The sequence below is a fragment of the Xenopus tropicalis genome, chromosome 6 (assembly GCF_000004195.4).
Source record: "Xenopus tropicalis strain Nigerian chromosome 6, UCB_Xtro_10.0, whole genome shotgun sequence".
Classification (NCBI taxonomy): Eukaryota; Metazoa; Chordata; class Amphibia; order Anura; family Pipidae; genus Xenopus; species Xenopus tropicalis.
Window position 1 is genome coordinate 5,470,318 of NC_030682.2, and position 14,654 is coordinate 5,484,971.

At 42.2% G+C, this 14,654-nt stretch overlaps 2 protein-coding genes across 2 annotated transcripts in view; both read left to right on the forward strand.

The window, feature by feature from the left end:
• Nucleotides 1-14,654, forward strand: part of LOC101733825 (gastrula zinc finger protein XlCGF8.2DB-like) — a 320,033-nt gene that overhangs the window by 32,897 nt on the left and 272,482 nt on the right. The gene's annotated exons all lie outside the window — the stretch shown is intronic.
• Nucleotides 1-14,654, forward strand: part of LOC101733186 (zinc finger protein 721-like) — a 105,836-nt gene that overhangs the window by 4,067 nt on the left and 87,115 nt on the right. The window contains exon 2 of the mRNA XM_031904343.1: nt 9,835-12,432. Within this exon, the coding sequence (XP_031760203.1) occupies nt 10,095-12,432 (2,338 nt within the window). The 5' untranslated portion in view covers nt 9,835-10,094. The remainder of the gene's footprint in view (nt 1-9,834; nt 12,433-14,654) is intronic.

Genomic DNA, 14,654 nt, shown 5'->3' on the forward strand with positions numbered 1-14,654 from the left:
CTGAGTATTTGGGTCTCTGGCAGTGGGTGTCTCTCAGTGCTGAGTATTTGGGTCTCTGGCAGTGGGTGTCTCTCAGTGCTGAGTATTTGGGTCTCTGGCAGTGGGTGTCTCTCAGTGCTGGGTATTTGGGTCTCTGGCAGTGGGTGTCTCTCAGTGCTGAGTATTTGGGTCTCTGGCAGTAGGTGTCTCTCAGTGCTGAGTATTTGGGTCTCTGGCAGTGGGTGTCTCTCAGTGCTGAGTATTTGGGGCAGTGTAGCAGGAAGTGGGTCTCATCCTCTACTGCCCCCTGGTCACATCGCTGGCACAGCCGGCTCTCCCTGGGCCTGTAGGTCTGTCGGTGCCGACCCAGTTCAGTCTGAAGGCTGTGGGCACTCAGTCTGTGCTGGCTCAGGATCTGTCTGTCTTTGGGGTTCTGTAGCCTTTCCAGGTATGGGGCCAGTCTGTATTCCCCCCTAGTGATTGGTAGATAGTTAGTTTCTGGGAGTTTGCTATCTCTTCCCTCCAATCACAGATATATTGCTATTTAGACTGGTTTATTGTTTGTGTTACTTGGCCTTTTATCAGTGGGTGGGAGGCTTGGGTGGGCAGGGTGCTGATGAGTTGTTTCAGGGCACAGGGCTTTTCTTGGGTCTCATTGTGCAATAAGGCTTTATGATGCTGGGTCATGGGGTTTGTGTGCGTAGGTGTGCCCAGTATGAGAGCGCCCTCTTCTATATGGCAAAGAGTAGGGGGAATCTAGAGTCCCATTTGGGTGGGTCTGGGTAGGTGATCGGACCCCACACTTCGCTGCCATAGAGAAGGATTGGGGCGATGACACTGTTAAAGATTTTAAGCCAGACTCTTACTGGGGGTTTAAGGTGGTACAGGTGTCTCCTGATTGCATAGAAGGTTCTGCACGCCTTGTCTTTTAGAGCAGCTACTGCTGGTTTAAAGCTTCCTGATTGGCTGACTTTTAGGCCAAGGTAAGTATACCTGTCAGTGTGACTTAGTGCACTGTTGTTTAGTAGGAAAGGGTGTGTTTGGCTTTGTTTGCTGTTCTTCTTCTGGAAAACCATGATTTTTGTTTTGTTTGGGTTGATGGGCAGTGCCCATGTTGAACTGTACTTCTCCAGCACTGCCAGCTTGGCCTGTAGGCCACTCTCTGAGTAGGAGATCATCGGCATAGAGCAGGAACTTCACCTCAGTGCCATGGGTCGTATACCTCTATAAAAAATGAATAATCCATTAATATCTGGATGTGCTTATATATCTTAGCTGTGTCTAAAAGTCACTTTTATGTAACATTTAGTAAATATACATAACATTAATATTTTTAGCAAAAGTTACAAACCACCTCAAGTGCTGGATGATACACTCTAAGGTATAACACCAAGCCACATATTTTAATACACAATACATATAAAACTACTACATAATTTATTCTTCAGATCTAACCCCTCAATGTAGTTTATTTCACCACTTCCAATACTGCCTATTTTAAATGAGAGTGGTTATGTCTCTGTAGGGCAGTGGTTCTCAACCTTCCTAATGCCACGACCCTTTAACCCTTTCCCTGCCAACGACATAGCTCCTACGTGCTGGCATAAAAAGTCTTCGGGCACCAAGCACTTAGGAGCTACTTTTTCTTTATCTTGTACGCGTTCTCTGCACTCCAAGTGCAGAAAACGAGTGCAAAATAAAGAACTCCCTAGAGAATGAGCACAGGAGAGCAATGAGTGGCCCCTGGGGTGTGATTGCCCAGGGGCCCCATAGGAAAATCCAGACACATAGGTTCTATGTGCTTGGCTTTTCCTGCTCTCCCCCCTCCCTTCCTTCACCACCAATTTACCGAATCTAACAGAGAAGACTGCAGCTGCTGTCCCTCCAATCTCCAGCTGCTTGTCCCCAGGTTAGTGCCACTTACACACACAGTCACACACTTATTACACTAATACGCACTTACACTTACACACACACACATACATTTGGGGGGTTGGGGGTTTCACACATTCACAGCAACTACAGCACTCACACTTGCTTGCATACAACACACATTTTGCCATGTGTACACACACACTTACACACAGTTACGCAATTTTGTGGATTTTTTTTATCGCATCATTTTTTTTCTTGCCGGAAAAAAATGTTTTATTGCCATTGTGAATAGCATATTAGCTAACTGCACTGCACAATACCTTTTGTGTATTTTTTTGTAGTAGACCCCTGGCATTCATAGTTAGAATGTTTTATGTTGATACGTTATGAAATGTGGGGGTACATAATGGGGCAAAATGCAAGCTTTGTGACAATTTTCAGAAATGTTATAAAAACCATTCTGTTTAGCATAGCTTTGTAGTTTGGTAGTTTGCAGTAGAAAAATGTATTTACCCATTTTTGTTTTGTCATAAATTTTTTGGAAAATATATGGTTTTCTAGGGTCTCCATACTGTTAGGGGGTCTTATGGCACATAATACACATACCGGGTGCAAAAACTGCACAAGCTGGAGCGCCATTTGTGAAAATTCATGTGCACTATTTTCATTTGGGTGCCCCTGTACCCCACATAGTCTGGTAAACCTATGCATAGAGGGCATCAAACTGGTCAGTATACCCCTGGCATTCATATTTAGAATGTTTTATGTTGATACTTTACAAAATGTGGGGGTACATAATGAGGTAAAATGCAAGCTTTGTGATGATTTTCAGAAATGTCATAAAAATTGTTATGGTTAGCATAGCTTTGTAGTTTGCCATAGATGGATGTATTTACCCATTTTTGTTTTGTCACAATGTGTTTTTTCAGAAATTATATGGTTTTCTAGGGTCTCCATACTGTTAGGGGGTCTAATGGCATATAATACACATACCGGGTGCAATAATTGCACGAGCCGGAGCGTCATGTGTGAAAATTCATATGAACTTTTTTATTTGGGTGCCCCTGTACCCCACATAGTTTGGTATATCTATGCATATAGGGCATCAAACTGTTCAGTAGACCCCTGGTGTTCCAGCTGGAGATTTGTATGCAAGAAATTGTGTGAGATAAATGCAGCAAATTGCAACATTTTTAGGCGATCGTGGTGGGAGCGCAATCTCAATTGTTCTGAACAGATACAAGATTTTTGGGAGGATGTTCATTTTTATGGTGATGATCCTACCCAGCCAGGAAATATGAAGGGGTTTCCATCTCGTATATTCAGCTTTTAATTTTAATTTTAAATGAAGTGGGGTGTAGTTCCCAGAGCTCTGGGTCCTTTGTTAATTTAATACCTAGGTAGGTTAAATATGTTTCCCTACAATCAAATGGGTATATTTGTTTATACTGTATCTTGTTATATCTGAGGCGGGTATATTGATTGGTAGAGCTTGTGTTTTGTCTGAGTTTATTTTGTACCAGGAGATTTGGTAGAAGTTGTTTAGTTCTGACATTATATTAGGGAGAGTTATATGTGAGTTCGTTATTGAGAGAATAATATTGTCTGTAAATAGTCCTGTGGTATAGTGTCCTGAGCTTGTAGGTATACTTATAATGTTTGGGTTTTGGCGTAGGTTGATTGCAAATGGTTCAACCATTAGGGCAAAAAATAGTGGGGATAGTGGGCAACCCTGTCTTGTGCCGTTGGTAATTTGGAAGGTGTTCGATAGTGCTCCACCGGTGCCCACTTAAAATTGCTAAAATTGCTTTTATAAAGTTTTGGAGTGTAAGGTTCATGTAGCCCCAATGTATTCTATCGAATGCCTTCTCGGCATCTAGGGGGAGTAGTAGTGTGGTTAGTTTTTGGCGTTTGATAATATGTAGGAGGCTATGTAATTTTCTTGTGTTGACTGGGGCCTGTCTCCCTGGGACGAATCCCACTTGATCATAATTAATTAGGGAGGGTAAAACTATGTTAAGTCTGAGTGTTAGGATTTTAGAGTACATTTTTAGGTCTGTGTTTAGTAATGCTATTGGTCTATAGTTTTGACATTGATCTTGAGGTTTTCCTGGTTTGGGAATTGTGGAGATGTGTGCTTGGAGGAATTCCTGGTGTATCTGTCCTGTGTCCATTATGTTTTGGAACAGTTTTTGTAAGTGCGGGATGAGTGTTGTTTGGTAGGTTTTATAATACATATTTGTAAACCTGTCTGGGCCTGGTGATTTAGTTGTTTTATTACTTGTGTTATTTCCTCTATCATTATTGGGGTGTTAAGCAATTCTCGTTGTGTGAGGGATGGTTGGGGGAAGTTTAGAGTTGATAAATATTGTTGTATTGATTTGGTAGTGGGTTGGGGTTCTGTTTGTTGTCTGTTAAGTTATATAAGCAGGTATAATACTGTGCGAATTGATTTGCAATTTGAAGAGGATCTGTGATCTTGTGATTTTGGTTTGTAAGGAACTGTATTCTAGCTTGTGCTTGTTTAATTCTGAGTTGTGCTGCTAGTAGTTTGTCCACTTTGTTGCCTTTAGTATAAGCATTTTGTTTAAGCATTTTAAGTCGGTATTCTGTTTTGGCTAAAGGTATTCACTGGAGTTCTGTTTTTTGTATCTGGAGTAGTCGTTCTTGGGTCTTTGAGGGATGTTTATGTTGGTTAATTTGGGCTAATTTTATTTTAGCTTGTAAGGTTGTGAGCAATTGTAATTGGTTTTCATTGGGTGTGTATAAGTTAATTAACGAGTATACTTGATACTCTATGGAGCATATTAACATAAGGTATCTACCTAGGGGGTTCGCAAGCTGTTGGTGCAACTGGAATGCTATTTTAGTGCCTACTAAGATTGAGACTCCCTTAGATTTGGTACATGATAGAGCATGGTAGGCCATTGGATATCTTTTATTTTGGAACAATGGGGGATTAGGTTTTTTAAAATGTGTTTCCTGGTAGAATAATATATCTGATTTTGCTTTAAATGCTTCATTAAGGGCTAGATTTCTTTTATTGTCACACGAAATTTTAGTGACTTCTTGAAATGATCTTCTTTTGCTTAGCGTTGCTTGTGAGAGATCTGGATATATTTGTAGATCTAGGTATTTTGGGGGCCAGTTATGTTTGAGGCGCGCCACTTGTAGTAGGTTTTCTTTCGTGCAGAAAAAGTGCAGTTTTGCTAGCACATCTGGGAGCTGTTTGAGTGCGTTCCTGGGTTTAGGCACCCTATGGATTCTGTCTATGGTTAGCTCTATTAGTGGTATATTTGGCAAAGTTACTGTGAGTAACTCCGACAGGTAGGTAGTCTTCTTGTTCTTGTGCATGCACTGATTCTGGGATTCCCCTCATCTTGATATTGTTGCGTGGTGATCTATCTTCTAGATCTGTGACTTTACTTGCTAGTCGTTCTACTTCTTTTTCTAGTTTTCCCTGCGTGTTGGCTAGGTTATGTGCTTCTGCAAACTCACCCATTTTGGTCTCGATGTGGGCCGTACTTTTGCCTAGTTTGTGCAGCTCTTTATGTATGTCCATAGAGAGTTGTTTTTTATCAGCCTGCAGGGTTTGTTTTAGATCGACCAGCATGGTTTTTAGTTCCTCTGTGGAGGTAGACTTTGGGTCTAGTGTCTGCATTTGGTCTACATCGCTCAGAGTTAGCTGTTGATTCAAGATGGCGGACATACCCGTCTGGTGTGCCGTGTGAGTGTGCCGGGAAAAATATGTGGTAACTTGTGTAGTTGCTTTTTCCCGTGCTGTCCCATGTTTGTTTAGGGTCCAGGATCTTATTGTTTTGTTAGGTTTGCTGCAATCTCCTTGGTTTAAATGTGCTTTTAGGCTTGTGCTGTTGCTGAGCTCTCGTCTTATGCGTCCATACTGCTAGTTGGCTAGCTCCGCCCCCCGGGTGAGTGTACTTTTTATTAGCTTTATCCCACATAAAATGATGTAAATGGATTGATTGCAGAAGCTGAAATGACAGAAATGACAGTACATATGGGGGTATGTTCCCATTGGGGGCCCTACATGCCACATACTTGTCACGGTCAGTATCCCAAAACTCAGAACAGGCTCCAAGGGTCCGGTCTCGGCTCACGCTTCTGCCTATAACCGCCGCCTTTCACGTCGGGAGGAGCCTTTCGCTACTCGTATGCCTCCAGGTCTTATTGTGAGAGACCCAAGGAGAGAGTTCTGAGCAAGCACGGGAACCAATCGTATGACAGGTAGATGGGGAACACTACGGAGTGGTCAGGGGAGGCCGGGGTCAGCAACGATCAAGCAGCACAGCACAGAATCAGAATCCAGGAGAATAGTCAGGCAGGCAGAGGTCGGTTCAGGCAGCAGACAAGGAAGGTCAAAAACAGGCAAAAGGTCAATACAGGCAGCAAGCAAGAGAGGTCAGGAACAGGCAAGGTCAAGGAACACAGCAGAACAACAGGAATCGCACCCAGGAAGTAACCAGAGGAAAACCTATGTTGGGCAACAATTTCCATTCAGTGAGCGCCTTAAATATTCGAATTTGGTGCCGAAATGACGTCATGTGCGCGCCGGCGACAACCGCTAGTGCCCATACGCGCGCATCAGGAGCGCGCATGCTCATAAACAGCAGAGCGAGGCGCGCGCGCACGTGCCTAGAAGACATCGGCGGGCGTCCCCGCACTGGAGGAGGCGGCGGGCGTCCCCGCCGCCCCAATAGACCACCAGGTATTGTTACAATACTTAGCTAAACCTACACATATTGAGCATCAAACTGTTCAGTGGACCCCTGGCGTTCATATTTAGGGTGTTTTATTTGGTTACTTTATGACCTGTAGGAGATACGATACTATAGACTGGAAGCTTTGAAGCGATTTTTAAATAATTTCACAAATTTTGATAAAAACCAATAACTTTAGGAAAGCATTGCAACTTGGTAATTTGGAGTAGACAGACAGTTGTGCCTATTCTGGATTCCCCAGAATCTGTTCTGGGATTTTCTGGGATAAATTTTCTGGGATAAACCTTCTGTTAGTGGAATTTTTGGCCTTTCAGCTTTCTGAAGCAGTGCTTTGGGAATTTGGTAGTGTCCTGCTGGGAGTTTTTGACCTATACAAGTGAGAAATCACCATAAACCTATATATATTTGGTATTGGCACGTTCAGGAGACATGGGACTTTCCAAATCAGTTGTATTTTCATGCATAAAATAATTTTTGTTTCTTGTGTATGTGTTTACATTATGGAGAATATTATTTTTTTTTTCATTTTAGAAGCCTATATCTTGTTACAGAATTGGAATTACACAAATATTCGACCATATTTTGAAAGTTTAGGTTGTACTGAAAAAAAGTTCAAGAACTGTCTGGCAGAAGAAGTTCCGCCTTTACTGGCAGTGAAAGGGTTAATGCAGTTTGCAGGGCTCTCTTCACCTCTTGTATCGGTTATTGATTGCTTTATATGTTACTCTGTATGTCCAATGTATGTAACCCACTTATTGTACAGCGCTGCAGAATATGTTGGGGCTTTATAAATAAATGTTAATGTAATGTAATACGGCTGCTTTCAGCACAGTAGCTACTTTCTACACATGTGTGACTGGTCCGCATAAGAACATTATGGCATCAACCCTGTCACATACACCTGTATTTGTACGGGGTGTATGTGATGTGGTTGGCGTGATGATGTCATCACGTCGGGTACTCGTATGTGGGCGTATCTGTATGTGGGCGGACCCGCCTGAAGACAGATAAAGGAGTGGTGTCACAGTTCCTAAGACCATCAGAAATATGTGTTTTCCGATGGTCTTAGGCGACCTCTGTGAAAGGGTCATTCAACCCCAAAGGGGTCCCGACCCACAGGTTGAGAACCGCCCCCTGTTCTGCCTTTGACATCATCCAACCCGGTTACAGACAGGACAATTAACTGATTGGCTGGTAGGCGGAGAAAAGCCTAATGCTTAGTGGGAGCCCCAAAGGAGCCTTGCTTTGGAGCCAAAATGACAGGTTAAGCAAGGAGAGGTTGTAAAGGGTTCCCTGCTGTAGCATCCATCTGGAAAAGCAGAGAGAGAGAGAGATATGTAAGATTATCAAATGTCCAACAACTCACCACAAGGAGAAAGAGCCTGAGCCTTCAGCTAAGGGAGCAGATATCACTGTTTGTTTGGAGCAGGCACTCACTGAGCAAATCTTCAGGTAGAATCCTTCAAAAAGTAACTTTATTGGCGTACTGCCTTATGCGTTTTATCTTCACAGACACTATTATAGGCAAAGATAGGCAATCATAGGCAAAGATGTAACAGTAATCACAAGATATTTAAAGGTGGTCTCACCAATCAAAGCACACAAGTTAACTGTTTCACCAATCATAAAAAAGTTTCAATTTGAAATGCATATGACGTTACACACGTTTCACCATATTGGTCATGACTGAAGCCTGTTCAAAGCATAAAAAATTTTACAAAACATAAAAACAAGCACGCCTAATCCAACAACACCAACTAATACATCTCAACTTGCTCCCCCTCCCAACTGTGCTGTAATCTGAGCTATCAGCAGCCAGAGCTGCAGCACGGAAGCTACTGAGACCAAGCTAAAATAGCAGCTGCTATCTTAAAAAAATAGAGGGAGCTGCTAGGGTTGTTACTCAGGTAGGGTAAAGCTTTCTGCAGAATAAATATATAATCTATTGGCAGTAAAATGCCAAAATGCCTCTTCTTCTCTTTTACGTATCACTAATGAGACAACGGCAGGCAGACATTTTGCACAGTGCACAGATAGATCTCCTGCTTAAAAGTCGCAGGTTTTTTAGATCTTCCTTATCCAAGAGGGGGCGATGTTACCTCAGATCTTCTGAGAAGAAAAGCAAGGCGGAGTTCCTATCTGGGCACAAGGCAACCTGATGGTTTAAACTAAGAATTTGATATTTCTTGTTCTTGTTTTTCTCATGCCACATCCTATACATTATAAATATGGAATGCTGTTTTTGTATCACCTTTTTGAGTCAATTTACTTATGGTGATTTTAATATTTGGGAAGGGGGAGGCATCTTCAGAAGATCTGTTGCCTGAGGTAACCATGGCAATAAATCTTACCATATGCCATTACTCTTAGAGGGGAAAGTGATTTTCTTTCATTAATGATAAAAGGGGTGGCTCACCTTTATTATAGTTTGGGGCAAATAAAGAGATATGGTCATTTAACTTATATTTGCAATTAGGTTTAATTAAATAAAATGGATCTTCTCAATATCTACCTGCGGAGGCAGTGTGGCCTAAAGTCTCATCACTCTGCCAGCCTGGGGGCTCACATCACAGGGAGGGGCAGGGAATGCTCCATACTGTGTGTGTCCCTTCTATTGCCATTTCTGCTATTCATTGAGTCCATTGGCTGAATTGTGTTAGCCAATCAGATCATGGATATGCAAATGAATAGCACATCAATGCTCATCAGTGCCTGCCCTTCCTCCACTCTGCTGGGAATGTCAGAATGCCATAGACAGGGCCTTAGTCAGTCAGGGTGTTGGTGATTCCCCTGGCTTGGGCAGAAAGCAGAGGCCTAAGGATCTAAGCAGCACTGCCTTTGCAAATTGAAAATAAAAATTAGTATCTCTTTATTTGTCCCAAATAAAGGCGAACCACCCCTTTAATTGGATTCAGGGAAATATTTTTGTTGTGTTTCCATTTACATTATATTATATATTATTATTATTATTATTATTATTAAATAATATATTATATTCCAATAATATACTATTTTTGTTGCTTGAATGTACACTTCCCAAAGCCCTTGTTAATTTACTTTTCCAGCTGGTTTCTATTCTAAGTTGTGGGGGGGAGTCAGTGGGACACAGCATTTTGTATGATGCCAGCCAATCCCCATCTAGGGTGTAAGAAGCTAGCAGCTTGGAAGATCACACTTTGTATCCCCTTTATACTTATCCCTGTCTTGTTTCCTATCCATGACTCTGTTCTTCTTTTATCAGGACGTTGCTTCGTGATAAGAGTCATCAAAACATACTGGTTAAGTCTCTGAAGGCCACGTGGGGACATTATAGTAGGACACAGTGTGGAAGAATGTGTAAGGCTGGCACAGCACAAACCCAGGCTGAGTAGGAGTGTGAGCCAACTGCATGGAATGAGGATCACTGACTGAGCTCACAAGCCTTTTGATTGGTTGGATGTGGGAAAGGCTTCTCTGTGATTGGTCATCTTCTAACCCACCTTTACCTGCAGAGACAGAAGGATGGACACCCAGGGGAAACATTTGGCCAATAAGGGGTGTGGGCAGGATTTTGGTACTGAGCCCAATCCTCTTACCGGTACTGAATGTGGGGAAACATCATCTCTAACCAAAGACTGTCAGGGGCAAAGGAGAAGTTCTACAGAAGAAAAACATTTTGTCTGTGCAGAATGTGGAAAAACCAGTCCCCAGAACGCTAACACAGGGGAGAGAAATATCACTTGTGCACAATGTAAGGAAACCCAGTCTTTCAGGAGCAGCCGTTTAACTCACTTTGTAATACACACAGGGGAAAAAACAATCACTTGTACAGAATGTGGCAAAGGCTTTGCTCAAAAGTCTAAACTTGTATCTCATATGAAAATACACACAGGGGAGAAACCTTTTACTTGTACAGAATGTGGCAAAGGTTTTGCTCATAAGAATTACCTTGTATCTCATATGAATATACACACAGGGGAGAAACCTTTTACTTGTACAGAATGTGGCAAAGGTTTTGCTCATAAGAATTACCTTGTATCTCATATGAAAATACACACAGGGGAGAAACCATTCACTTGTACAGAATGTGGCAAAGGCTTTGCTCAAAAGAGTCAACTTGTATCTCATATGAAAATACACACAGGGGAGAAACCTTTTACTTGTACAGAATGTGGCAAAGGCTTTGCTCATAACCATAGCCTTGTATCTCATATGAAAATACACACAGGGGAGAAACCTTTCACTTGTACAGAATGTGGGAGACACTTTGCACATAAGTGCCACTTTTTATGTCACCTAAAAATACACACAGGGGAGAAACCATTCACTTGTACAGAATGTGGCAATGGTTTTGCTCAAAAGAATAACCTTGTATCTCATATGAAAATACACACAGGGGAGAAACCTTTCACTTGTACAGAATGTGGCAATGGTTTTGCTCAAAAGAATAACCTTGTATCTCATATGAAAATACACACAGGGGAGAAACCTTTCACTTGTACAGAATGTGGCAAAGGCTTTGCTCATAAGCATAGCCTTGTATCTCATATGAAAATACACACAGGGGAGAAACCTTTCACTTGTACAGAATGTGGGAGACACTTTGCACATAAGTGCCACTTTTTATGTCACCTAAAAATACACACAGGGGAGAAACCTTTCACTTGTGCAGAATGTGGCAAAGGCTTTACTCAAAAGAATTACCTTGTATCTCATATGAAAATACACACAGGGGAGAAACCATTCACTTGTACAGAATGTGGCAAAGGCTTTGCTCATAAGCATAACCTTGTATCTCATATGAAAATACACACAGGGGAGAAACCTTTCACTTGTACAGAATGTGGCAAAAGCTTTGCTCAAAAGAATAACTTTGTATCTCATATGAAAATACACACAGGGGAGAAACCATTCACTTGTACAGAATGTGGCAAAAGCTTTGCTCAAAAGAATAACTTTGTATCTCATATGAAAATACACACAGGGGAGAAACCTTTCACTTGTACAGAATGTGGCAAAAGCTTTACTCAAAAGAATAGCCTTGTATCTCATATGAAAATACACACAGGGGAGAAACCTTTCACTTGTACAGAATGTGGGAGACACTTTGCACATAAGTGCCACTTTTTATGTCACCTAAAAATACACACAGGGGAGAAACCATTCACTTGTACAGAATGTGGCAATGGTTTTGCTCAAAAGAATGTTCTTGTATCTCATATGAAAATACACACAGGGGAGAAACCTTTCACTTGTACAGAATGTGGCAATGGTTTTGCTCAAAAGAATAGCCTTGTATCTCATATGAAAATACACACAGGGGAGAAACCTTTCACTTGTACAGAATGTGGGAGACACTTTGCACATAAGTGCCACTTTTTATGTCACCTTAAAATACACACAGGGGAGAAACCATTCACTTGTACAGAATGTGGCAATGGTTTTGCTCAAAAGAATAACCTTGTATCTCATATGAAAATACACACAGGGGAGAAACCTTTCACTTGTACAGAATGTGGCAATGGTTTTGCTCATAAGCATAGCCTTGTATCTCATATGAAAATACACACAGGGGAGAAACCATTCACTTGTACAGAATGTGGCAAAGGCTTTGCTCATAAGCATAACCTTGTATCTCATATGAAAATACACACAGGGGAGAAACCATTCACTTGTACAGAATGTGGCAAAAGCTTTGCTCAAAAGAATAGCCTTGTATCTCATATGAAAATACACACAGGGGAGAAACCATTCACTTGTACAGAATGTGGCAAAAGCTTTGCTCAAAAGAATAACTTTGTATCTCATATGAAAATACACACAGGGGAGAAACCATTCACTTGTACAGAATGTGGCAAAAGCTTTACTCAAAAGAATAGCCTTGTATCTCATATGAAAATACACACAGGGGAGAAACCATTCACTTGTACAGAATTGCAATAAGAGTGAACTTGCCACTCACTTTCAATGGCACACAAGGGACTTATTGTTATAAATATCCTTTCTCTAATATATTTGTGTAAGTATTATGGTCAACAAACACCACTCACCAAGGTGATATTTTAAGTATATTTAATGTGTGGAAAAGAGTTACAGAAGTTACATACAAATTACCAAATATTAAGCCAGTCAAAAACAATATTGACAGCTTCCCAATACAATACAAAGTATGTATGTATTCACCCTAAGACCATATATTTCATTCCAGACTTAAGGAACAATGGGGTATGTATAGTGTATGTATAGATGTATAGTGTATGTATGGCAAGTCAGTTTGCACATTTGAACCATGTTAACCCATTCAGGCCTGGGATACAACTTATTTTGCAATACCCAATATTTAACATTTCCCCCTTTGCACACTGACTTGACAAGAACATAATATTTGTATGCAAATTAGAAAATGAGAGAGAGAGTCCTTGAAAACCCAGTCTACAAATTTCCAGGAATTCTTTGCAATGCGCCAAATGTCCATTGCACAAATGACAACTGATGTAATATCATGTAATGAGATGGTAAACAGTGATAATTAGAAGAATCTAAAATAATCTATTATCTATAGGCGGTTCCATCCACTGGTCATCCATTCCCGGCCTCTTGGGTTGAGTTTAAAAATCTTTCATTACAGTCTTTGGTCGTAGCACTTGTGTTTAACTGCAATTGAAACTGTAACTGCAACTGCACTGCCAATGAATTTCTTACCACACCTTTCATGGTCTTGCATTAAAATGTGTCAGCAAACATCAAAAGTGGCAAATAAAATTATGGCACTCAATTATGGGAGTCAGTTATACCAAGTAACAGTCTCTGGCATTCCTTGTTACATTCTGTTATTCCATCAAACATTTCTCCTGTACATGAATCCAGATGGGCTCCCTGTAGCTTGGGTAAATCCCAGGCATCCTGCAACCCTTTGTCCTGTAGGGTCCAATGGATTTAGGCCTTGGCTCTTATAGTAGATCCGCCACTAAGCACCTGTATAGAATCAGGCAGTTGTACCAGTACCGGCATCATCAATGCCCCTCTGGGGTTCTTGGTATCTTTGCAGCTGCCCTGATGTAGAACAGCCATAACGTAGGCTGTACCCAATGAAAGGAAGGTGTGACTTGAATAATCAGTAGGGATGTAGCGAACTGTTCGCCGGCGAACTAATTCGCGCGAACATCGGGTGTTCGCAAGTTCGCGAACTTTCGGCGTATGTTCGCAATTTGGGTTCGCCTTAGCTGGCGCCAAATTTTGACCTCTCACCCCAGAGTCAGCAGATACATGGCAGCCAATCAGGCAGCTCTCCCTCCTGGACCACCCCCCCCCCCAACCCTGGACCACTCCCTTCCATATATAAACCGAAGCCCAGCAGCCATTTTACATTCTGCCTGTGTGTGCTTGAAGAGATAGCATAGGGAGAGAGCAGGGATTTGAGGGAGAGTTTAGGTAGCTTTGCTGAGTCTGACTAGTGATCTACTTTCTACTGCTCTGTATTAGCAGCACATAGGGAGAGAGCTGTCCAAGTGTGCAGGGATTTGAGGGAGAGTTTAGGTAGCTTTGCTGAGTCTGACTAGTAATCTACTTTCTACTGCTCTGTATGTAGCTGCTGTGGGCAGTAGTGATGAGCGAATCTGTTCCATTTCGCTTCGCCGAAAAATTTGCGAATCTTTGAAAAGATCCGCGAAACTGCGAAAAATTCGCGAAGCGGCGAAAATGTCGTGCGACAAAAAAATTTGTCGCCCGCGGCTATTATTTTGTCGCGCGCGGCTCTTGTTTTGTCGCACGGCTCTTGTTTCGTCGCGCGGCTCTTGTTTCGTCGCCCGCGGCTCTTGTTTCGTCGCGCGGCTCTTGTTTCGTCGCCCGCGGCTCTTGTTTCGTCGCCCGCGGCTCTTGATTCGTCGCCCGCTGCTCTTGTATCGTCGCGCGGCTCTTGTTTCGTCGCCCACGGCTCTTGTTTCGTCGCGCGGCTCTTGTTTCGTCGCGCGGCTCTTGTTTCGTCGCCCGCGGCTCTTGTTTCGTCGCCCGCAGCTATTATTTTGTCGCACGGCTCTTGTTTCGTCGCCCGCGGCTCTTGTTTCGTCGCGCGGCTCTTGTTTC